General features: G+C 42.4%; 1 protein-coding gene across 1 annotated transcript in view; it reads right to left on the bottom strand.

Annotated features, from left to right (window-relative positions):
* ank3b (ankyrin 3b) overlaps nucleotides 1–25,269 on the bottom strand; it is a 754,597-nt gene that overhangs the window by 145,842 nt on the left and 583,486 nt on the right. The window contains exons 8-14 of the mRNA XM_041209573.1: nucleotides 22,217–22,315; nucleotides 19,853–19,951; nucleotides 17,678–17,875; nucleotides 15,900–15,998; nucleotides 14,201–14,299; nucleotides 9,426–9,524; nucleotides 1,147–1,344 (exon numbers count right to left, since the gene is read on the bottom strand). Of these exons, the coding sequence (XP_041065507.1) occupies nucleotides 1,147–1,344; nucleotides 9,426–9,524; nucleotides 14,201–14,299; nucleotides 15,900–15,998; nucleotides 17,678–17,875; nucleotides 19,853–19,951; nucleotides 22,217–22,315 (891 nt within the window). The remainder of the gene's footprint in view (nucleotides 1–1,146; nucleotides 1,345–9,425; nucleotides 9,525–14,200; nucleotides 14,300–15,899; nucleotides 15,999–17,677; nucleotides 17,876–19,852; nucleotides 19,952–22,216; nucleotides 22,316–25,269) is intronic.

The raw sequence follows: 25,269 nt of genomic DNA, 5'->3' as shown, positions 1-25,269 counted from the left end.
AAACTTAAACGCACAAGATTACATGTACACAGTTAAATTTGGTCTTACATTTCCCAAAAGATTTCTACTTAGCTAGACTCCCAAATAAACATGCTTTTCCCAGGCAACAGTTCAAATAGATTCTTAATCTATAAAACATCCAGTACTATTACCATAATGCACCCACTATTGCTATAAGGGAGCTATTTCACCACTTCTCTTTTTCTCTCACTTGACAATGGAATTCCAAGGCTTTTAACAAAACCTTGCTTTCTGAAACAAGCAAGCACTTTTCTAGGATAGCTAGAGGCTGCTTTTTACAAGTCTGTCTTCGCATAGCCCACCTTTCAATATCTCACATGGCCGCTCCCCAAAAGGCTTTCAATGTTTCCTTAAATATATTATCTCCCTTTTGATCTTTAAAACCCATTGTTTTAACCTTTCTTTGGAAGTTAACTTTCCCAGAATATAAAATTTTTTCACGTCGTCATTATGGCTAGCACTTTCAGGAAAAATAAACCAAGTAACTTTGCCTTAATTATTTACAATTTTGCCTGTTGTAAAACTTCTGATCATGTCTCTTTGAAATTTGAACAGCGAAACCATCTCTCCTCATTTATGTTCTAATGCAAATTCCTATTCATATTGTGTTTACAGGGATCTCATCTTGGCTTGCCCATCTCCATTTAAGAAAGCCTGCTTTTACAACTAATTCCTTTGATGATTTAAACACTGCAGTCTGATTGTCTTCAGTTTAATTAAATTGGCCACACATACACACAGCCCCTGCAAGCCTACTTCAGAATCCCACAGTAATATTTTTAAAAATGACATTCCCTGTACAGAAGTGGTTTTAAGTCGAGTAACTCATAGGTGGAGTACTGATCAAAATCTATCAAAAATGCTTATTTTTTGGCAATAAACCCATTCTCAGCTGTATTAATAAAACTGTACCAGATAACCAATCTTAAATACATCAAGGAATACAAGGATTAAGATCAAAAAATAAAACAGTTATGGTCAATTGTCCAGCTGGTTTGTGATTATGTGATTAAATTTTAGCAGAAAGCTAAAGCGTAACCTAACTAGCGCCATTTCAAAGCATTTTGGGTACAATTTCCCGAATGTGCTCAAAGTGGAAACTCCCCAAGCATTCAGCTGCCATACCTTGGTGTTCACTGAAAGTGAAGCCCCCTGTTCCAGTAGAACTGAGGCCACATCTTCGTGACCTTCCCGGGCTGAGATGTGCAGTGGTGTGTAGCCAGAGGTGGTGGCTGCATCTGGAGAAGCCCCATGCTGCAGCAACTGCTGCACAATGTCAGCCTTTCCCAGGCGCGACGCAATATGCAGCGGAGTTTGGTCGTCCTGCGTGTGGTAAAGAAAATCAGAGAGGCAACTTAAAATCTGTTCAACTGCAAGGAGATGATCGCCAGACAAAACAGTGGTTGGGCCGAGATAAGCTTTGTACGATCTGAATTACACGATGAAATAGTAGCAGATGGAGAAGAGAAACAGGATGCGGTATTTGTCCGTGGAGATAGAAGGATAGAAATTTGACTTTTGGGTAGCACACAACAGGGGATAGCGAAATTGCATTTTACATTCTGCTGGATTCTCTTCACCATTCACTTCAAACCAAAAGGACATTTTGCAGAACATAAAACAGGCTGTCAGTTCACACTAATTGCTGTCCTTTTTCCAGCTCAATCCTTTCATCACAGGGATAGGAGTAAACCTCTAACAGAACTGCTGTGAGCATTGCAAGTAATAAAAAATACATTTAGTGGCACTTGACGGCCTCCCACCCTTATGTCGCGGAAGGAAACAATTAAATCACAAGGAGTTCAATTGCTAATTATCAGTTAACAACTTAAATACCGATTTGGATTTAAAAAAGGGAAAACAGGTGAGGAAGGTTCTCTCCGTAGAGTTTTGCACACCATAGCAACAAGAAAATAAAACTTCGATTGAAGAAGCCAGTCTTGGTCTTTATTGCCAAACAGCTATTGGAGCGTTACAGCGCTAGCATAGGATGGTTACTGCTTGTAAATAAAAGACTGGAAAACCTGTGGATTTACAATTTACACAACCTGGGCACTACTGTATTCCATTAATGAAACAATTTTTGGACGAAAAAAATTAAAGTGCTATTAGAATCAGGGGACAGGAATTTACAGGACAAAAAGCTAATTGTGTTAAAATTGCATTGGCAGTTTCTCCACCCCTCTTCCCAAAGATCAAAAAAAATTCTAAGGGATGCAGGAATAAGGGATGGAGAGTACACTAACCTTGTTAAGTAATAGATATGATATATGTAAAAAATACAGAAGGATACCATCATGGCCGATAGTGAGTCTATCTTTAGCGAGGGATTTCAATGAAGTTGTGGTGATGGATTTAAAAGTATGGGATAAAGGAAAGAACATTTTAATTTTACATTTTGTAGATTTGGCAACAAGGTTTAGCCAGTTCACAACCATATACAGTAAAGAAAAGAAAATAATTGTGGATCAGGTTATGGAAAAGTGGATAGGGACCGGATTGGGACCACCAGCGAAATTCCTCACTGATATGGTGGGAATTTGCCAACAACGAGTTTCGGGATATGTGTGAAAACATGAATAAAATAGTTATGAACACAGCAGCAGAAAGCTCTTTTAGTAACGGCGTGTGTGAAAGGAATCACACGGTGATAGAGATGCTTCGTAAAGATTTCAGCAGATAGACCAAGCTGTAAATCAACATCTGCTCTAGCAAAGGCTGTTCATGTCACAAATTCACTGCAGACGGTTGGAGGCTATAGTCCATATCAGTTGGTTTTTGGTAGAAATCCAAAAACTTCTTCAGTCCTGAGTGACCATCCCTCAGCTAGGGAGGGAACTACGATTATCTCTACTTTTTCTGAGCATTTAAATGCATTACATGCGGGCAGAAGAGCATTCCTTAAAGCCGTGGTTTCAGAAATAATTCAGCAAGCCTTAAGATACAATGTACGGTCACTGGAAACCAGTTTCAGTCAGGGAGACATGGTATACTAAAAAAGAGGAGGACTTATCGAGTGGAAAGACCCGGGAAAAGTTATAGATAAAGATGGTAAAACAGCCATTATTACAGCATGTGAATTCGACTATTTGGGTACAGTCATCAAAGTTAGTTGGCGCGGATCACAAACTTGCATGTCCAGAAAGAATTATAGGAAGTGATGAGGAACCACGTGCTTCACATTCCCATATGTTGCATGATTGTGAGGACCAGGTAGCTGAAGTTGACAGGTATCTGAAGATGGACACAGTAATTCGAACAAGATGAGGCAATTTGTCCCAGAGGACAACTGCCAAAAGCTGGCACTAAAGTTACATACTTGCCAGAAGGGGCCAGTCAGTGGCGGGAAGCAACGATCGGAGGAAAAGCAGGGAAGGCCACTGGAAAATATAAAAACTGGTTAAATGTATGAGATAAAGAACAGGAGGTTAGGCCTACGGATTAGGAACATGAAGTACAAAAATGGAAGGCATGGAAACATAGTGTCAGTTCAGATAGTGGGTCTGGGAGTGAACATGCCTCTAGGAAGAGATCGTAAACTGTTGAAAGAACATCTATAAATGGGAGAGGGAGATCTAACCGTACAAAGCGTGATAGAGGGCAGGTTAGAGGGCATAGCTTAATAAGGTCAAGGGATATGGCACAGACTGGTAACGCTACAAGGAGTAGAAGCCCATGTGATTGAAAAGTCTTAGTAGCGTCAAACAAATTAGATGATAAATTAATAAAAGAAGCCAAACAGCAAGAATTACATAGTTGGAAAGAATTTGGGGTATACATAGAGGTGTCAGTTGGGGACAACCAGCTCTATCCATAGATGGGTATTGCTGGAAAAGGTGCTTCCTGATGGGACTTATAAAGCTAAAGCCAGGCTAGGGGCACAAGGGTTTGAAGAAAAATTGGGTGACCAGGATATAAGAGTAGATTCACGTATGGCAGGAAAAGTTATGCTGAAGATCTTAGCTATAAATGCTTGTGAATGTAAGCCCATTGATATTAAAGCTGCCTTTTTGCAGGGACACCAACTTCAAAGGGAGGTTTTTCTCAGTTCACCAAAAGAGGTGCCAAACATAGGAGGGACACTCTGGAAGCTAAATAAATGCGTATATGGTTTAAATGACGCCTCCAGAGTTTGGTATTTCTCAGCGAAATCAATTTTGTTAGAGTTGGGCTGTCTTCAGTTGGAAGCAGACCTGGCAATGTTTTATTGGCACCATGGAGGGAACCTTGCAGGAATCTTTATGATGCATATCAACGATTTTTTGTGGGGAGGTCATCATGAATTTGAAACAGTTGTCATTAATGGGCTCAGAACGGTGTTTAAAATTGGGAGTCAGGCTTCTGATACATTTAATTACATTGGATTGGAAATCAGGCAGAACGGATCACATGTCATTTTACATCAGCAATCCTACTTCGAGAATGTAAATCCCATTGCAATTAGTTGTGGGAAAGATACAGAGGCTTCTGAAACTGAAAAAGAGGAACTCAGGAGTTTAATTGGGCAACTCAATTGTCTAGGCAAACAAACAAGACTGGACATCAGTTTTGATGTTTTGGATCAGAGCACTAAACTAAACGATCGCAAGGTTGAAGAAATCATTTGGGCAAACAAAACATTGACAAAATTAAAAATGGCGGAGTGTGTTTTGAAATTCCCATCTCCAGATGATTTTAGAAAAATGAAACTGATTGTATTTAGTGATGCACCATATGCAAATCTACGTGATGGATTTTCGAGTGCAGGAGGATTTATAATATATGCAAGGAGGCGGGAGGTAAATGTTGCCCTTTGGCATGGGAATCTAAAAAGATTTGAAGAGTTGTAAAAAAGAATGTTGGCAGTGGAAACTCACCCTTGTTGAGGTGGTAGATATGGCATTCTTTATATCAAAGATGCTGGCAGAAATTTTAAATGGAAAAGAGTATTCAGGACTGGTACCTATCAAATGTCTTAGACAATAAGTCGTGTTGGGAAAATGTTTACTCTATGAAGTGTGTTAACAAAAACAGATTGCGACTTGACATTGCAAGCTTAAAGCAGCTGCTCTAAAATAAGGAGACTGCCGAGATCAAATGCGTTGATAGCAGCTACCAATTAACTGACTGCTTTGTGAAAAGAGGAGTGAGCTCCAAAAAGGTATTGGAGCTCCTCAGAGGGACGTTTTTTCCTTTGAGAAGACAAAAAGAAATATCCTTTTTGTGTGGACATTTCTATACATGTGTTTTTTAAGAAGGGGAATAAGGTGGATTTATTGAATGGAAAAATATATATTGATGTTTGTGTTATGGAAGAGAAGATCAATATTTGTTTTTTTTTTGTGGTTATATATACTTAAGGGTTACCTTCCTCTTAAGAAGAATGAAACCCATTGGGGAAGGAAACAGTTAAATCACAAGGAGTTCAATTGCTAATTATCAGTTAACAACCTAAGTACCCTTTGGATGTATAAAAAGGAAAACAGGTGAGACAAAGTTCTCTCTGTAAAGTTTTATGCACCGAAATAAAACTCCGTTTGAAGAAGCCAGTCTTGGCCTCAGCCTTAATTGCCAAACGGCTATTGGAGATTAACACCCTAGACATGCAGATCATGAGGCCTGGCACCTGAGGTGCTGACTTGAGGATGGTCAGATTCCATCGAGCGGGTTTCGTCCTGGCTGCGTCCCCACTGATGCTGGCACTCAAAACGAGGTTTCCAGCACCTCTTACAGCTGCTTTGCTGCTCCATTTGACATTCCTTTCGTATGTGAAACACACAGAAAACCTAAGGTTTAATTATCTATCAAAGAGTTTGAGCACACGAAGGTTCCGCGATGAAGGTTCTATGACTGAAGAGAAGTTTTATTTTGCACCAAAGATCAGGAATGTGAACAAGCTTTCCAGAACACTTTTAGCTGCCATCTTTATACAGAACATGAAGGTTTCACAAGTAGGTTGGTCCACTTCTCTGAAGTTTGTGCACAAGATGCATTTTATAACCCCTGTGACTTTGGGTTTCTCTAGGCTAAAAGGAGGATTTTAGTATTCTAGCCTTCTGCTGCCGTGTGAGGAACAGTGGAACACATCTTCACAGACACATCACAGCAAAAAATGAAAGGAACACAAGGAAATCTGGAATTGAGACATCAGTCAAGTTTGCTCCATCCAGGATTACGGATGGTTATTCTATCATGGACCTCCTTCCCCCACCATCAACTGATCAACTACCTCAATAAACAGTAAAGTTCCCTCTACCTCCCCAGGGGAAAAAGTGGTCAAGCAGATTTGCTGATATCTGAAAATTAAATACATTTTTGAAAAGAAAAAAGCTGCTGGGGAATGGCCTAATTGGATCACTCCTTCATAGAGCTGGCAAAGGCCTGATGCACTGAATGGCCTCCTTCTCTGCTGTCTGACTCTCTCCCTTCTCAGCAGATATTAGAGGTACCATGTGACCCAGTGTCAACTCTCTTCTCTGGGAGTCTGTTCGGCATATCCTACTTGGGAAAAGCTTTTCTAAATCTTTAAGTTGTCTTTGAGGACCATGAGTTGTGTTTTCTGGCCCAATGCTCATTGTCCAGTTTACATAAATATTCTTGAATGAGCCTTTCTTAAGCTGGATCATGCATTCACTCAGCCTCACTTCCTCCTCGCAATGAAAATCATTAAGTCCCTTGAAACTTTCTTCATGGTCTAGTCCCGTATAGGCCTTGCATGATCCTCCTCCTCCTCTTCTGAGTTCTGGCCAGGTGGGTAGTGGTGCAGTAGTGTGTGGGGAAACCCTGAAGTCTGGTTTCCCTGCATAGTGGAGGGTATTGAGTATGTGTGTGTTACTGACAGGTTCCACCCCTGGAGATCAGCCTGAATGACAGGCTTGGCCAACAGTTGGGTGGGGAACACTAAAGAGGCCGCAGGACCATGAAAGTAGAGGTTGTGATCCCAGGGAGCAACAGAGGCCTGCTGGTAGGAAGAAATTGTAGACTTCGGGACCAGGTTGGACGTCTGAAGAGGAAAATCGGATGTTTGGGGCAGGGCAAGATGTGGGAGGCCTCAGTTGGGGGCAGGTTCAAGTCCTTGGGAGGTGAACAAGGAGATGGTCAAAGGCCTCAGCAGGGGGGGAAAACAATCAAGGCCGGGGGTGGGGGGGGGGGGGGGGGGGGGGAGAGGAGGCTCAAGGCCGCTTGGAGGGATGGGAAAGGTTTGGTCATAAGCCTTGGGAGGTGGGGGTTGGAGGAGAGGTTTGAGGGGGATCAGAATTTTTGGTTAATGGGGGAAGGTTAAAGTCCTTGTGTGGAGAGTAGGTATGAAGATCAGAGGCCTCATGAGGGAGGCCAGGGGCTTTTGAGGAGGGGGGACGTCAGAGGTCGGGGCACCAGGGGTGGTGATTGGGCGCTTCCTGATATGGAGGACAGATGCCTCCTCAGCAGGGGCAGGGGTGGAGGGAGATTGGAGGCCTGGTGGAGAGAGGGAAGAGGTCGGAGGCCTCAGTGAGTAAGGGAAATCCAGAGGAAACGTGAAAGGTCGAGTAGGTGTCCAATCACAGAGTGTTTGCGAGCCAGATCTGCTGGATCCAGCAGGTTGGTGGAAAGACATTTACCTCCTGGATCCAATAGTCCTCACTCTCTTGTAGTTGCCAGGTTTCCTGAGGCTCAGGAAACTCAACCATCCAAATTTCAAATGATGCATAAATACAGGACAAGCAGCTTTATTATAACATTCAAGTTTCCAACCTTCCTCCTGGGTAAAGGCTGGCTGCCCACCAGTACCCCTATCCTATCTCCATTGAAAAGAGAATGTGTGCGGGTTGTGGGGCATGATTCAGATTAGTAATACTATAACCTCCCCACTGATCCAAACCCATCTCCCACCGCCCCCCCAGATTGGTCAAAACTGCACACTTTCCACACCACTGACATGGATAACAGCCAATTCTGGCAGGATAAATTGTTCTGAGTTGTAATCCACTGTCCCTCAGATACAACCCAATACTCCATTTTCCCAATTATTAACAGCATCCTGAAGTTTAGATGCTTTCAAACTATGATCAGCGAGCACTTGAAAAAACCTTTCCCCTCTCAACCTTTGGCAGAGACTGTCTCACTAACCCCAGCTGCTCTTCAGCAGCAATAACCAGTCTACTGGATGGCACCTCTGACTGGTGAGCACTGTGTGGAACTTACTTACCCTATTCTCACCATTTAAATTTAATGTGTTATTTCAATCAGTGCATTTTGAAGTGTGGATAATTCCTTTAAGAAGAGACAGATACATGCACTCCAGTGGAGCTGGGCATTCCTGGCCTACATTTCTGCTGGTCTATTGTAAAATTGGAACCTTTCCAATTACCACCCAGTAATTTCAGTGTGGCCCTTCTAATGAGAGGCACTTGATACATCCAAGTAGCATTGTGCTTTGCTCAGAGTCCCACCAGCCTATCAAAATTACTAAAGACATGTTTCCTGCCATCTATATCTCGATGCATCACTGAGATTTATCAGCCTATTTACATAGTTGATCCATCTTTCTTAAGATAATCAACTTCCTTTCTATCTGCTGAATTCCCTCAGTTTTTTGTCATCAGCAGAGACTCCCTGTTCTATTCCATCATTGACCTATGAAAGGTGTCTGGTTACACCATCCCATTACCAAGCAGCCCCTGTCTTTTGTTGCTAGATCATTTCCAAGTTCAACTCAGCAGTTTACCATTCTTTGCATTAGCCTCAGCCTTAACCTTCCCCACCAACCTCACACGAGGAGCTTTGTCAGAAGCCTTTTGAAAGATCTGAGTAAACCACATCTCCTGGATCACCTCCCCACACCAATACAGTTATCCCCTCAAAGTATTGCAGTAGGTTTGTATGATGTGGACTGTTGCTGACTGCTCCCAACGATACTCATGCTCTTTAGAAGTTTCTTTACGGTATCTCATATTATTTTCTTCCTCTTCTAGGGACATTAGATTAACCGATCTATAATTGGCAGGCCCTGTCTGTAGTTTACTCCTTTTTTCGTAACCTGGAGTTACATTTGTTAACCTGTTATTGTCAAAAGGCAAGGAAGTGTAATTAGGATTGTTCACTAGTGAAATAGTATTTCAGGGGCAGCTGTGTTCTCAGACCTGTTGAATCAGCCTCCACATTCATTCAGAGCTGGTACATCTAAAGGGACACTGTCCCTTTTTAATAGGATTTCGACTGCATTGGCACAAATGTGACATCATATCATTTTGGCACTGCAATCACACAAACTGCAGAAACTAATGTCATGGCCAGACTTGACATCTCACATTGCAGACGTTACATCAAGCTCTCCTGGGCCTTTCCTGCCCTCCCTGAAACATGGATCATTTCACTTAGATCAAAAGGCAAACTCAATTTTCGCTGAAGTGGGATGTTTCAGCGTTCAGTTTTATTTGTTTGCTTACCTTAGCTTTGGCCTCCACCTGAGCTCCATTTTGAACCAGATGACGGACCACATCTGCTTGCCCTGCCCTGGCAGCCATATGTAGTGCTGTTTCCCCTCTCTGAAACATAGGAAGTGCACGACATGGGTTATAAATCAAAACAAACGTAATGCCACTCATTTACTCTAAATTATATGTTTGTGAGGCACCACTCCCCACCTCAAACTCTTGCTCAACGGCGTATGGATGGGGTGAAGGTCAATGTTTGGCAGTTAGAGTGCTCCTGGTTTCCCCACCAAATTCTCCAACCTGCATGCTGATTGAGCAAGACCCCCATGCATTCCCCACTACCCGCCTGACATCTGTCTGGCTTTGGCAAAACACATGCATAGACGGTGCTCATGTTTTTCCTTGCAAAAGTTTTCAGTTTATTCAAATCTGTTTTGTCAGGGTGTGTTCCTGGTTCAGCCATGCCTTCATTTAAAAATTATCATCCTTCTCTTCGAATCCCTTCACAGCTATGCCCCTGATTTTATCCTTTCTGAGTTACGTGACTCCAATGCCATGCCAATATGCTTGACTCCTAATTGCTCTTGCAAGCTGGTCTTGCGAGCCAGTCAATTCTATCGAACCAATTGACAGCACTGTGGGAGCACCTTCACTACACAGACTGCAGTGGTTCAAGAAGGCAGCCTACCACCACCTTCTCAAGACAACTATGAACAGGCAATAAATGCTGGACTCACCAACGACACCCATGTCCCAACAATGAATTAAACAGAAAACCCAACCATTCTCTCCTTGGGTTCATCATATCGATTCAGTTCATTAATGGTCTATTAGGCTTCAAATTCCTGTGGCTTTTTTTTTGTAACCCTATTGTTTTTAAGTCCAAACAATTTAGTGCTTCTGTTGAAAGTGATCGGTGATCTCCATCACTTGTACAAACTAACAGCAGTATGAAAACATCTCCAAATCAGAGGATCTCTCACTGTGAGCATTGAGGGAGATTCTGATTAATATAGAGGTGCCAAATTTGTGAGGTAACATTCAGGGAAGCAAGTTGCTTATAACAGGAACTGCCCAGCAGCACTAGGTAGTGGTTTGGGTGGGGGGAAAACATAGAAACATAGAAATTAGGGGCAGGAGTAGGTCATTCAGCCCTTCAAATCTGCCCTGCCATTCAATATAACCATGGCTGATCCTCTACCTCAGTGTCATATTCCCGCTCTCTCTCCATACACCTTGACACCTTTGGAGTCCAGAAATCTATTTCCTTCTTAAATATATTCAGTGACTTGGCCTCCACAGTCCTCTGTGGTTGAGAATTCCACAGGTTCACCACTCTCTGAGTGAAGAGGTTTCTCCACATCTCAGCCCTAAAAGGATACGGGGTAGGCCAGAGTCTGTGACCCTTTGTTCCAGACCCCCCCAGCCAGGGGAAACATCATTCCTGCATCCAGTCTGTCTAGCCCTATCAGAATATTGTATGTTTCAAGAGATCCCATCTTGTTCTTCTAAACTCCAGTGAATATAAGTCGACCCAATCTCAATCTCTCCATACAACAATCCTGCCATCCCAGGAATCAGTCTGGTGAACCTTCACTGCACTCCCCCTATTACAAGTGTATCCTTCCTTAGGTAAGGAGACCAAAACTACGAAACTTGGTCTCACCAAGGCCCTGTATAGCTGCAGTGAGACATCCTTGCTCCTGTACTCAAGTCCAACATACCATTTCCCTTCTTAACTGCTTTCTGCATCTGCATGCTTGCTTTCAGTGACTGGTATACAATGACACGCAGGTCTCTTTGTACATCAACCTTTCCCAATCTATCACCATTTAAATAATAAGCTGCCAATCTGTTTTTCCTACCAAAGTGGATAACTTCACACTTATCCATGTTATACTGCATCTGCCATGTTCTTGCCCACCCACTCAACCTGTATAAATCACCTTGAAGCTTCTTAACATCCTCCTCACCACTCACATTCCCACCAAGTTTTGTGTTGTCAGTAAACTTGGAATTATTATTAAAATAAAAGCAAAATACTGCAGATGCTGGAAATCTGAAGCAACAGAAAATGCTGGAAGAAAACTCAGCAGGTCTAACAGCATCTGTGGAGAGAAAAACAGTGTTAATATTTTGAGTCCGTATGACTTCTTCAGAGTGAGTCATATGGACTCGAAACGTTAACTCTATTTTGCTCTCCACAGATGCTGTTAGACCTGCTGAGTTTTTCCAGCATTTTCTGGCTTTGTTTGGAATTATTACATTTGGTCCCCTTATCCAGATCATTGATATACATTGTGAATAGCTGGGGCCCAAGCACTGAACCCTGCGGTACCCCACTAGTCACTGCCTGCCACCCCGAAAAAGATCCATTTAGTCCTACTCTGTGTAGGTGTTGTGAGCTCAATGGTGAGGAACACATTACTGTTAATTAAACCATTCAATTTGGTTATTGTGGTAGAGAACATAGAGTCCTGCGGTTAAACAGCAGAAGCAGGTTTGACATCTTATACCTGCTTTTAAACCGGACAGCACTGGATTGTGTTCAATGAGGCTCACACTTCTCACCAATACTGAAGAGTTTTCTGTCCTCCTGTCAGTTCTTCAGCTAACACTGAGGACCTAAAGGTGCTATAGCAGCACCTCAGGGGGACTACTTATGAATTCAATTTTGAAGTTTATGACGCTGGCTTTTCTTGGATTGTAATTAGACTGCAGGCAGTGAGAGACAAGCTCTTCAAGGTGATCACACGTTATTTCCCAATGAATCCACCTACGCCCGGATTGTTGCCTCAAATAGCAGTTCCACAGCAGTCTGTGTGGATACAAGATGAGATTCTGAAGGGCTCAGCATTTTGTCACTTGCAAATGATCAAATAACAAACTGTCAATGGATCAGAATGTAGAACAGTGATAGTGTTGAGCAACACACTTGGGTACCATCACACAGATTCATTCTGAAGAGATGTGCCAAGAGTCCCAATTGATTTGATACTGGGGTCCTCATCACAGATTCCTTGTTTAAAAATGCTGGTGAGCCAACACAATGCCTGGCCAGTGCTGTTCATCTTCTTAAGAAAAACAAACTTGAATTTATATAGCATTTTTCCTGACCTCAGGATTTCCCAAAACATTTGACAACCAATGAACTATTTCTGAAGTGTCGCCATTGCTACCAAATTGTACACAGCAAACTCCCACAAGCAGCATTAAGATAAATGACCAGATCTTCTCTTTTAGGTGTTTGTACAGGAATAAATATGAGCCATGACACCAGACAGAGCACCCACTCACTCTTTGAATATGTAGTGGGATCTCCTCGGTCACCTGACAAGGCAAACAGGGCCTCGGTTAATCACTTCACACATCAATAGCTCAAGTGGTTGACTTGGTTTTAAGTTTGTTGTCCCACAACATAATCAGACCATCACAGGGTAAATTTTGAGTGACGCTGCTCCTCGCAGGGAGTCTTGCTCGACCATAATACACAGCGGAGAAGAGTGCAGAGATTAAATTCAGGGGCTGCACATTATCATCCATGTCCATTTTCTGATCCTCAATTCTGTCAAGTGAGATTTTGAGGCATTGAAAAAGTTCCCCTTAGTGTTTTTCTCCAGGATGTTTTTGTCATTTTAGTTTCTCTGAATCTGTATTTCACACAAAGAATAAACAACAGAGCTCAACTTGATCAGTACCTCACTAGTATTCCTGCTAATGGCACCTCAGTAACACTCCAATCCTTGCAAATCCAATGATTCAATCTGACCGTAACCAGCAGTTTATGTGGAGCAGAATCATAGCACTGTAAATTAGGGAACTTCAAAGAGAAACCCTTTCTACATTAAAATACTTTATCTTCAAGATGCAATGGATATTAAACACAATTCCCAAGAGTAATCAGATGGTTGCTTGGTGACACAGTTCAATGAGTCACTCTAAGAGGTCAAGTGCTAGGGATACAGGGCAGGTGGGGGTCTGGGGGAGATAGGGGAATTTCACTTCTTCTTCCCTACATCACGCAAAATGAATTTTCTTCGGTAGAAAATTGTGACTTAGGAAATAATTTGGATTTCACTGATTGAACTTTTCTTTCCCTTCATTCTGAGATTTTCTGAATGTTTAGCATCCGTGCGCAATATTTCCAACATTGAAATATAGGGGTACCACAACCAGCAAAGAAGCTCACTGTGTTGGTCACACAATCAGCCTAGCTCCGACTCTCATTCTCAACTGATGGGTAAAGTCTTGGAAAATTTATCACTAAATTGTTCCTTCTGAAAACAGTCCAGTCCTTTTATGTGGCTGAGTGGTCTTCAAATTAGAAAAGAAACAGTTGTCTGCTTTGTAACAGTTTAGAGTTACTGTCTGTGATACATTAAGTACTGAAGTATTTACGGACTGATCATATTCCTCGCTCAATTTGGGAACATTATTTTGTTTGGAATGTTTTCAGAATATAGGAACTACTAGATGGAAAGAAGTCCATCTCATTCCCCTTCTATCATTCTGGTAGTCACATGATACTATGCTAATGGAGCTGTTAACTAATCATTGCAATCAATCTTTATCGATAAGCCTACAACAGACCCAGACAAAACAGGAAGGATTTGTACGTCAGCCAGGTTGTTTTTGTAGTTATCTGTGTTTGTATAACATGATCAAACATTCACCCACTTAGCTCCAGCAATAGTAGACAAAGCTTTGCCTCTGACTGTATATTTAAATATGCAAAGTAGTTTGCTGTTACTTCCTTGGCTTCAGAAAGGGACAAAGTGTTTCCATACCACGTTTGTTGTATTTGGTGATGCTCCGCGTTGCATTAATTGTGTCACAATATTTGCATGTCCCATGAATGCAGCAACATGAATAGGTGTTAGGCCCGACTGCAAAGAATAATAAGGTGGGTCACACAGAATATACTGCCCAACAAGATTTTACAGCACCTTGCTAAACATACATACATACAAGCATACGAACTAGGAGCAGGAGTAGGCCACTCAGCCCTTCAAGCCTGCTCCGCCATTTGATAAGTACATGGCTGTTCTGATTGTAACTTCCTGCCTACCCCAATAACCTTTCATTTCCTTGTTGATCAAGAATCTATCTAGCTCTGCCTTAAAAATATTCAAAGACTCTGCTACCACTGCCTTTTGAGGAAGAGAGTTCCAAAGACTCACGACCCTCAGAAAAAATTTCTCCTCACCTCTGTCTTAAACGAGCAACCCCTTATTTTTAAACTGTGACCCCTAGATCTACATTCTCCTACAAAGGAAAACATCCTCTTCACATCCGCCCTGAAGACCTCTTACTCTTCTAAACTCCAGTGGATACAAGCCAAACCTGTCCAGCCTTTCCTCATGAGATAACTCGCCCATTCATGGTATTAGCCTAGTAAACCTTCTCTGAACTGCTTCTAATGCATTTACATCTTTGCTTAAATAAGGAGACCAATATTGTACACAGTACCCCAAATACAGTCTCACCAGTGCCCTGTACACTGAAGCATAACATCGATACTTTTATATTCAATTCCCCTCACAATAAATAATATTCTATTAGCTTTCCTAATTACTTGCTATACCTGCATACTAACTTTTTGTGATTCATGCGCCAGGACACCCAGATCCCTCTGAATCTCACCATGTGCATAATATGCTTTTTTCTTATTCATCCTGCCAAAATGGGCAATTTCACATTTGTCCACAGTATACTCCACTTGCCTGGTCTTTGCTCACTCTCTTAACCTATCTATATGCCTTTGTAGCCTCTTTACGTCCTCTTCACAACTTACTTTCCTACCTATCTTTGTGTCATCAGCAGATTTAGCAATCATACGATCTGTCCCTTCATCCAAGTTATTTATATAAATTGTAAAAAGTTGAGGCCCCAGCACTGATCCCCGTGACACACCACTAGTTACATCCTGCCAACCTGAAAAAGACCCATTTACGGCCACCCTCTGTTTCCTGTTAGTTACATACCCACACAATACAGATATACAAACACACAGCCCAATACACACCACACCAATATCTACAACCGCCCAATGCACAGACAGAAACAGATACCAATACACACTGAAACATACATCAATATACTTGCACAAGCACCACTTGTATGCTCTCCCACAGTCACAAATATACATACAAACACAATCACAGACATGCAGGCATACAAAAAATACACATGCACAAACACTGATACACACAAAAATGCACATTTGCTCACACACACGTGTACATCCATACAAACACAGACACAAGTATACATACATAAGTATGTCAATATAAACGTATAACAAAACTCAATGGCAGAAATAGACACAAGCACAAACACACAAATACGTGTGAATATATGCGTACACACACAAGTGCACAGATAGAGACGTAAATACACAAAAATACAAACCAGCAGATACATCAATAAAAATCACACACATTAATATCCACTCACACACACACACACACACCATTTTGCTGTTACCTCAGTAACTGCCTGAATCGATGCACCATACTTCAACAACAGATCCATTACTTTAATCCTGTTTTTCTTGCATGCGATATGAAGTGGGGTGAAACCATTCTGCAACACAAATTCATGATTTATTCATGATTCAATTCTTTTCAACTGTTCATTTCAAGACAAAAAACCTTTTCCTCTTTTATCAGAAGCTTTTTTTCCCCTAACTCTCATTTGGACTGTACCTTAGTGTAGCAAAGGAAATAGGAATACCAAGAGGGATCAAGATAGTTACAGTGGGGCTAATGGCCTACATTCCACAGCATTACAACAGCAACATGCATTTATATAACAATTCAGACACAATAAAACTTCCAAAGGCACTGTGCAATCAGACAAAATTTGTCAATGAGTCACATAAGGACACACTACCAAAAGCTTAAGGAGCAGCCTAAAGGAGAAGTGAGAGGCAGAGAGGTTTAGAGATTACAGCCTTGGTAGGTGAAAGCATAGGCCCCATTATAGAGCAAAGAAAATCAAGGATGCAAACGGAACTCAGAGAAATTATAATCATAGGTCGTTAATGGCTTAAGAACCTGGGTGGTATTTCTGATCCTTTTGATACATACCTACAAAAATCTTTTTATCTCTATTCGTCTGATCCCAAGCACTCAATCTCTCCTACTAGCACACTTGCCCCTCTTGCATTGTGATAGTATTGGTTCTTTCTCTATTCCTCAAGGTATCATTTACCTACTTGTCTCCCTTCCTGCTTCGCAGGCTGAACCCGCCCTTCCTTTTATTTGTTTAGAAATCTGAGTATTGACATGGTGAAAACAGAGACCTCATTGTTATGTACAGAGCTCCGTCCACTGAAGCTTGCTTAAAAGAGGTCATCACTAACTTTTTGTTGGTCTTTATAAAATGTTCATATTGGTAGGGTTCAAATGTGGAGCCATTTGGCCTTCAGTCTGTAAATCCAAAACAAATTTTGATATATTGTTTTGGTATATTAATGCAAGCTGTTGTTGTTTATTGATGGGAAGGTCTTGCTGCTGCTCATGACTGTTGTTGTTGCAATTGGTCTGTTTAATGACCAATTGCAGGCTCTGTCCCTTTTCTTGCCCCATTCTGAAGTAAAGAAAGGTCTTCATGTTAGAATAATTTCAAAATCTAGTTCATGGCTTGTGTTTCAGTAAAGTAACTAAAGATGCTGAGGCTGCAAAAGATTTAGAACACTGACCAGTCTCCCCTGCCCTCTTCATCCACCTGTATTTAATACAACTGTATTAAAATTCTGACTCTGCACCCAAATACCCTTAGACAAAAGATGATAGATTTGTAAAGATTCTTCAGCTAGTCGTTAACAGCAGTTTCTCTTGGTCAGAAGTTAGTGTAATGCACATTAATTCCCACTAGTTGTCCTCAGTGCACTCAACAAATGCATTTACCACACTGCAGCAGGAGTGAGTGCTAAGTGGTTTCCCTAGCAACGCTTTCTTATACTTTGTAGAAAAGTCCTGAAATGAACTTCTGTTTAAAGACATAGAGCAAACAGAAACCAAATGAAAGATCCTCTCAATAAGAGAGGAATTGCATTTATTTGGCACCTCTTAAACCCTGAGAACAGCTCCAAGCGCTTTGCAGCAATTTAATTACAACAACTAGCATTTGTATAGCACCTTTAACATTATAACGCATCCCAAAACATAATCAAATTTGACACTGAGCTACGTAAAGAGATAAAACTGCAATAACAGGAGACGGATCAATTCTAGAGTCAGGCATACTCAGGTACTCACCAATGCTTTGGCATTTGGGTTGGCTTTCTTCTCTAGGAGGACCTTGGCCACCTTGTAATGGCCGCAGTGAGCAGCAACATGCAGTGCTGTCAGATAGTCGTTGGTCACATCATCGACTGGCACATCATGGTGGAGGAGCAGCTTCACAGAATTCAGGTGATCGCCTTGCGTTGCCATGTGCAGAGGGGACAAACCATTCTGATGGAGTACAAACAGAGACATTCACTCACTACTTGGCTCATTAAACAGGATTTACATGCCATTCCGCTCAATAAGTATGTCAGTATTTAGGTTCCACACAAGCCACCTCTCACCCCTCTTCTTTTAACACTGCCAGCAAAATCTTTCACTCCTTTCTCCTTCATGTATTAATCTTAAATGCATCAGTGCTATTAGCCTCAACGGCTCCATGTGTGTTCCACATTCTCACCTCTCTATCAAAGTCTCAGGTATCACATGCTCAAAGAGCAAATTTTATTAAGAAGAACGTGCAACATTTGTCTGGTCCTGATAATTGAATGTAATTTACAACGTGAAAAATGTAAATTATCCTATAATTCAAATCAAGCACTGAAAGTAATGCAACACTACAGAATGATCAGGTAATTTGAATCTAAAGTTGACCGTGTAAATTAAAACCTTTACAAAGAAGTAAAAGGCAGTGACTAAATCCAGATGTGGATTAACAGCGAAGTTGACATGACATTTTCCCTGACACTGAAAGGAAATGTGATCCGTTGGCCCCACACTGAGTTTTACACAGCACAAACATCAGTACATCAGTATGCAGGAGACACAGCCTCACTTCACAGGGCACCCAAGAGTCACAACGAGACAGAAGCAATTAAAACTGAGAAGGCGATGGAATCTACGCAAAAAAGAATCAACTGTACCAAGCAGTATAAAGAGCCAATTCTCTCATTATCTTGTTTTCCTGCTTACTTTCTCTGCCCAATCTTTCTCCTGCCATCTTGGAGGTGTTGCCTTCTCGCTGGGAGTTGCTTTGACAGGGACAGTATGTCCACTGTTACTTCCCTCAAATTCATGTATGAGCATTGACAGTGAGTGCTGGCAGCTCACTGAGTGGGTCCCTTTGCCCTAAACCACCCAGAACAGAGGGAACAGGTGGGCTTGGAGATCATTTTGGACAGCACACCTGATTTTACTCTGCTGAGGAGACAAATTGGGCAGGGTCTGAAACAGATGCTTGACCCAAACCCATGCCATTCTCACCAAACGGTGGGGGTTAAAATTTCCTCTCCAGAGTTTGACCAGGTCCTTACTAATATCCTGACATACATGCTTAGTGTATGTGCACCCACAGACATGCGCCCCCATGCACACACCCAGTGTCTTAATATTAAAAGAAGGTAGGATTTCAGTGACGTTTCCTCGCACTAACTGGAGGACAGAGGCCAATCATCGTGTCCCTCTTAGCATCAGCTGTTGGTTTGTTGATGACACTGGATCGATTGACTAGGTAACTCTAACTGACAAGTGTCAGCCAATCACACAGCATGAGAGGTACCATGTTAACCATCTCCATTTCAAACAATAGAGGGGCATACCTTCAAACACCAGGCATGACGAAACGGCAAGCTACAACTAAAAATAAGAGCTGGCACAAATCTAAAAGGTGCGCAATCAATTTTTGAACAGGAAGTTAAATTGCAGCAAAGTGGGAGGAGGGACTCCTAGGGAAACACACCTATTAAATTAAATTCTTACTCTCTTACTTGCAGGGTTTTTGCCTTGAATCTGCAATATTATAAGGATTATAGGATATTTATGGCACTGTTTCTTGGGCTATTCCATGGACATTCCTTTCAGCCTGCCAATAAGGAGGCTATTGGACTTCCCACGCTAATCTCAGTAACACTGCCATAGTTTTTGGCCGATAATTGAGAAGTGTGCTGTTGGCAATGGAAAGCTTCATGGTCAGAATAACATCAAAGATTCCTTCTGGTCAGAGTATATCTTCTATAGCACTATACACAGGGACCATGCAGCCCAGAGGAAGCCTAACTACATCCAGCATGTTTTTAATGTATTCTATTCCAGATAAGGTAACAATCTTCACACTGCATTACATGGATTAAAATAAGTGTTTCAATATGTGATTTGAAGCCAATAGAGCCTGGCAATTTGTTTCAAATCCTTTGTCAAATGACATACTTTTGTTTTGGAAAGAATTGGGGCTCCTCGATCGAGTAACATTTCCACCACCTGTTCGTGCCCGCTCCTCGCTGCACAGTGGAGAGGGGTGAGACCATCCTGGGAAAAGAATTAAAGCACTATTGTCAAGTTTTATACCAGTACTCCATGTTAAAACCTGCTGATCACAACGAGAGCACTTCACTGGCTGTAAAGGAGGCACTTTGAGATTTATTTGTTTTCTCCCTCGCTATATTTCTTCTTTCTTCCCTCCCTCTGTTTTATCCTTCCATTTATTTTTCTTCCCTACGGACACTGACCAGGATTTTCTGGCCCCATCGCAGCAGCGGGACCCACTGTAGCACATTCGGCGGCCCAGCCAGAAGTCCGCTAACTTTTGGCAGGACCGGACGATCCCGGCAGTGGGCAGGGTCAGAAAATCCCGCCCTGAGAACAAGACTTCCCACGCTAATCTCAGTAACACTGCCATAGTTTTGGTACTGTCTGGATACAACAGTAGCAACTCTCAGAGTTCCGCACTTCCCAATGCAGCTACTTCAGGGGAACACATTAGCCTGTCAGTGACTATTAAAAGTTACGTCCAGCATTCCTGAATGTTGAAAGTAGCATTATTTAAACATGGAGTCTATCCTACTGTGAATAAAACTCAAGTTTTGTTTTTCAAATGTCCTCGATGCAAAACTGCTTTGATTTTAAAGGATTAGTTCTTGTTATAGTACTGGTTATATAAGCAAGGGAGAAAAAATAATGTGAATTTATAAAGTGTGTTTCACAACCTCCGAACATCCCCAAAGTACCTCACAGCCAAATAAATACTTACAACGTGCTATCACTTTTGTAAAATAAAAAAAAAGGAAACTAACTTGCGCACAGCAAGCTTCCACAAAATAGGATACACGAACAGTTAACCTGCTTTTGCTGTTTGAGAGATAAATATTGGCCAGAACAACAGCAAGAACTCCAAAACAAAAACAGAATTGCCTGGAAAAACTCAGCAGGTCTGGCAGCATTGGCAGAGAAGAAAAGAGTTGACGTTTCGAGTCCTCATGACCCTTCAACAGAACTGAGTGAAATTAGGAGAGGGGTGATCTTCCTCGAAGAGTGTCATAAGATTTTTATATCCAACTGAGATGGCAGACGGGACCTTGTTTAAACATCTAATTGGAAAGATGCTACCTCCAGCAGCACAGCATTCCCTCAGTACTGCACTGACCTGCCAATCTCGATAGCAAAAAGTCATAACCTTCTGAATGGCCTGTCTGTGTGACCTGACGTGCAGAGGGGTGCGCCAAGGGAATTCTCGATCTAAGCTCCAGAATTCTCTCCTTCAGCCTCTCTGTCTTGACCTTCCCTTAAGATGTTTTTCAAAATCTACCTCATTGCCCATGGGGTTGTTTACCTGTCTGAATATCTTTTTATGTGGCTCAATCAAATTCTGTTTGGTGACACACTTGTGAAGCACTTTGAGATGTTTTACAACATTAAAGGCCCTATATAAATGAAGTTGTTGTTGGTAGGAGCACAGGTTCTCCCACTGCCAGCTGCACTCCAGAAGATAAAGGATACCTATGCTTTCAGGTACTGGCCAAACTTCTCTCTGGGTCCAAAAACAAAGGAAATGTTTGCTCCTTTCCTACTGACTTTCCAATAGGCCCCACGTCAATGTGAAACTAGCAAATTAAAAAGAGGAAAGTGGTCCAGGAAAAGAAAGGTCATTGGCCTAATATGAACTCTCAAACCACTCATTGAATCTTCCAATAACCTTACCAGTTCAAAGAATAATTGTTGAGGCCAGACTTTTTATCATGAATACTCTTTAAGGTAGATTTTTTGACTAGGCGACAGACTAGAGCAACCATGACCCACCGCCGGCACAGATCAGTGATCAGTCACTGGGTCTAACCAGAGAACCCACTGCCGGCACAGATCAGTCACTGGGTCTAACCAGAGAACCCACCACTGGCACAGATCAGTGATTAGTTACTGGATCTAGCTAGAGACTCCACCACCAGCAAAGATCAGTGATCAATCGCTGAGTCTAACCAGAGACCCCACCGCCGGCAAAGATCAGTGATCAGTCACTGGATCTAGCTATAGACCCCACCACCAGCAAAGATCAAAGATCGATCTGAGTCTAACCAGAGAACCCACTGCCAGCACAGATTAGTGATCAATCGCTGAGTCTAATTATCAGTGTGGAAAAAACCTAGGTGGCAATTTTTAAAAGAGAATCACCAAGGTGGAAGAAATGAATTCTGAGCATAGTCACAGCTTATTTGCCTCTGTTAAGCTTTTAAAATGCACATTCTTGGCTTTCTGTCAGGATTGGTACGTGGAGACTGCAATATGGAGCTACAGACTTACCCTGGTCTTGGCTTCAATTTGGGATCCTCGGTCCAGTAGCAACTTAACCATATTGGCATTGCCTCTCTTTGAGGCTACGTGCAGTGGAGTGATATCATTCTGAGGAGAATAATCAACTTTTAATCAGTACATGTACATGTAACAGAACCCTCATTACCAGAAATGCAGCAACATCCAACACACCTTACATTGGGCAAGAGCATTATTATTTTACAGCTTCAGTCTGCTCAGGATTCAGAAGCTTCTTTCAAACCTACAGAGCAGACTTTTAATATCAGCAACCATGCATACAACAACAAAAAAAGCTTCAGTCAAAACATTGCTGACAATTCCTTGCTCACTGCTCCAATTTCCTTAAGCAAAGTGAATTCTCATATAGAATAATTAGCAATAACCCAGAGACTTCAAATGAGCTTTCAACTTATTTGTACAAGTGTGGGTGTTACAGTAAGCAGAATAACGCTATTTGTCTTCATTGCAGCCTTGGCTGTCGGACAGACGGGGACTCCTAGTGTAGGGCCTTGCTTATCGAGAATGGCCTCCAATTGCCCAATGCACAAAGGGTCAATTTGTGATGCCCTGTCAGTTTTCTTGTGGCCTCCGTTCCCAATTCTCATACCCGCTTTGCCATGCCAGGAAACCACACCCTGGAAAGCAGGTACAACAACATTCACTGCATCCGCCTGCAGGTTTTACATTGATCACTTGGGATGTGTCTTCTTCCAGTTCTCTGTGAATCTGGTTTGCCAGGAACTGGGTAGCTCTCAGCCCCCCATCGCCCACCTCCCCAACACTCCTTTTTTCTCTTTCTCCGATGATCTTCGCATTCTGTACTGGGCTGGATTGAATGCCAGGCTGCTCAAACCTCCTCACTCAACTTCCTTGGAACCTAGGAACAGGAAGAGGCCATTCAGCCTCTCGAGCCTGCCCCGCCATTCAATGAGAGCATGGCTGATGTCTATCTTTACTCCATTTACCTGCCTTGAATCTATAACCCCTAATACCGTTACCAACACAAACCTATCAATCTTAGTTTTCAAATTTTCAATTGATCCCCAACCTCAACAGCTTTTTTGCTGGGACCGTCGGGGGATAGGGAGGAATAGCAGGTTTCAGATTTACATTCTGTTTTGTATGAAGTAGTAGTTCCTGGCATCACTTCCGAAAGGCCTAGTTCTAATTTTATTATACCCTCTTGTTCTGGATTTCCCCAGTAGAAACAGTTTCATAGAATCATACAGCAGAAGAGGCCCTTCGGCCCATCAAGTCTGCACCGACATGAAAGAAACAACTGACCTACCTACCTGATCCCATTTACCAGCACTTGGCCCATAGCCTTGAATGTTATGAGGTGCCAAATGCTCATCCAGGTACTTTTTAAAGGATGTGAGGCAACCCGCCTCCACCACCCTCCCAGGCAGTGCATTCCAGACCGTCACCATCCTCTGGGTAAAAAAGCTTTTCCTCACATTCCCCCTAAACTTCCTGCCCCCTTGTGACTGACCCTTCAACTAAGGAGAACAGCTACTCCCTATCCATGCCCCTCATAATCTTGTACACCTAGATCAGGTCACCTCTCAGTCTTCTCTGCTCCAACGAAAACAACCCAAGTCTAGCCAGCCTCTCTTCATAACTTAAATGTTTCATCTCAGGCAACATCCTGGTGAACCTCCTCTGCACCCCCTCCAGTGCAATCACATCCTTCCTATAATGTGGTGACCAGAACTGCACATAGCACTCCAGCTGTGGCCTCACCAAGGTTCTATAGAACTCCAACATGACCTCCCTACTTTTTGTAATCTATGCCTCAATTGATAAAGGCAAGTGTCCCATATGCCTTTTTCACCACCCCACTAATATGCCCCTCTGCCTTCAGAGATCTATGGACACACACGCCAAGGTCCCTTTGTTCCTCAGAACTTCCTAGTGTCATGCCGTTCATTGAATACTTCCTTGTCAAATTACTCCTTCCAAAGTGTATCACCTCACACTTTTCAGGGTAAAATTCCATCTGCCACTTATCTGCCCAGTTGACCATCCCGTCTATATCTTCCTGTAGCCCAAGACACTCAACCTCATTAATAACCACCCGGCCAATCTTTGTGTCATCCGCAAACTTACTAATCCTACCCCCACATAGTCATCTGTGTTGTTAATATGAATGACAAATATTAGGGGACCGAGCACAGATCCCTGTGGTACGCTACTGGACATTGGCTTCCAATCACGAAAGCATCCTTCTGTCATCACCCTCTGCCTCCTACAACTAAGCCAATTTTGAATCCGCCTTATCAAATTATCCTGTATCCCATGTGCATTTGCCTTCTTTAAGTCTCCCATGTGGGACCTTGTCAAAGGCTTTGCTGAAATCCATATAAACTACATCAACTGCACTACCCTCATCTACACACCTGTTCACCTCCTCAGAAAATTCAATCAAATTTGTTAGGCATGACCTCCCTCTGACAAAGCCATGCTGACTATCCCTGATCAAACCTTGCTTCTCCAAGCGGAGAAAGAGACTCTCCTTCAGAACTTTCTCCAATAGTTTCCCTACCACTGACGTGAGACTCACTGGCCTGTGGTTCCCTGGCTTATCTCTGCAACCCTACTTAAATAGCGGAACCACATTAGCTGTTCTCTAGTCCTCTGGCACCTCCCCCGTGGCCAGAGAGGAATTAAAACTTCAGGTCAGAGCCCCTACAATCTCCTCTCTTGCCTCCCTTAGCAGTCTGGGACACAAATAATCTGGACCTGGAGATTTGTCCACTTTTAAGCCTGCCAACACCTCCAATACCTTGTCATTCCCTATATCAATTTGCTTACGAACCACACAGTCTCTCTCCCAGAGTTCCATACCTTCATCCTTATTCTCTTGGGGTGAAGACAGGCGTGAAGTATTCATTCAACACTCTAGTGATGTCCTCTGGCTCCACTCATAGATTGCCCACTTGGTCCCTAATGGGCCCTACTCTTTTCCTGGTTATCCTCTTCTCATTGATATAATTATAGAATGGCTTGGGATTTTCCCTACTTTTACCAGCCGGAGCTTT

Source organism: Carcharodon carcharias, chromosome 17, assembly GCF_017639515.1.
Source record: "Carcharodon carcharias isolate sCarCar2 chromosome 17, sCarCar2.pri, whole genome shotgun sequence".
NCBI classification, from domain to species: Eukaryota; Metazoa; Chordata; class Chondrichthyes; order Lamniformes; family Lamnidae; genus Carcharodon; species Carcharodon carcharias.
The sequence above is the reverse complement of the archived record's forward strand: the minus strand, read 5'-3'. Positions and strand labels throughout refer to the sequence as shown.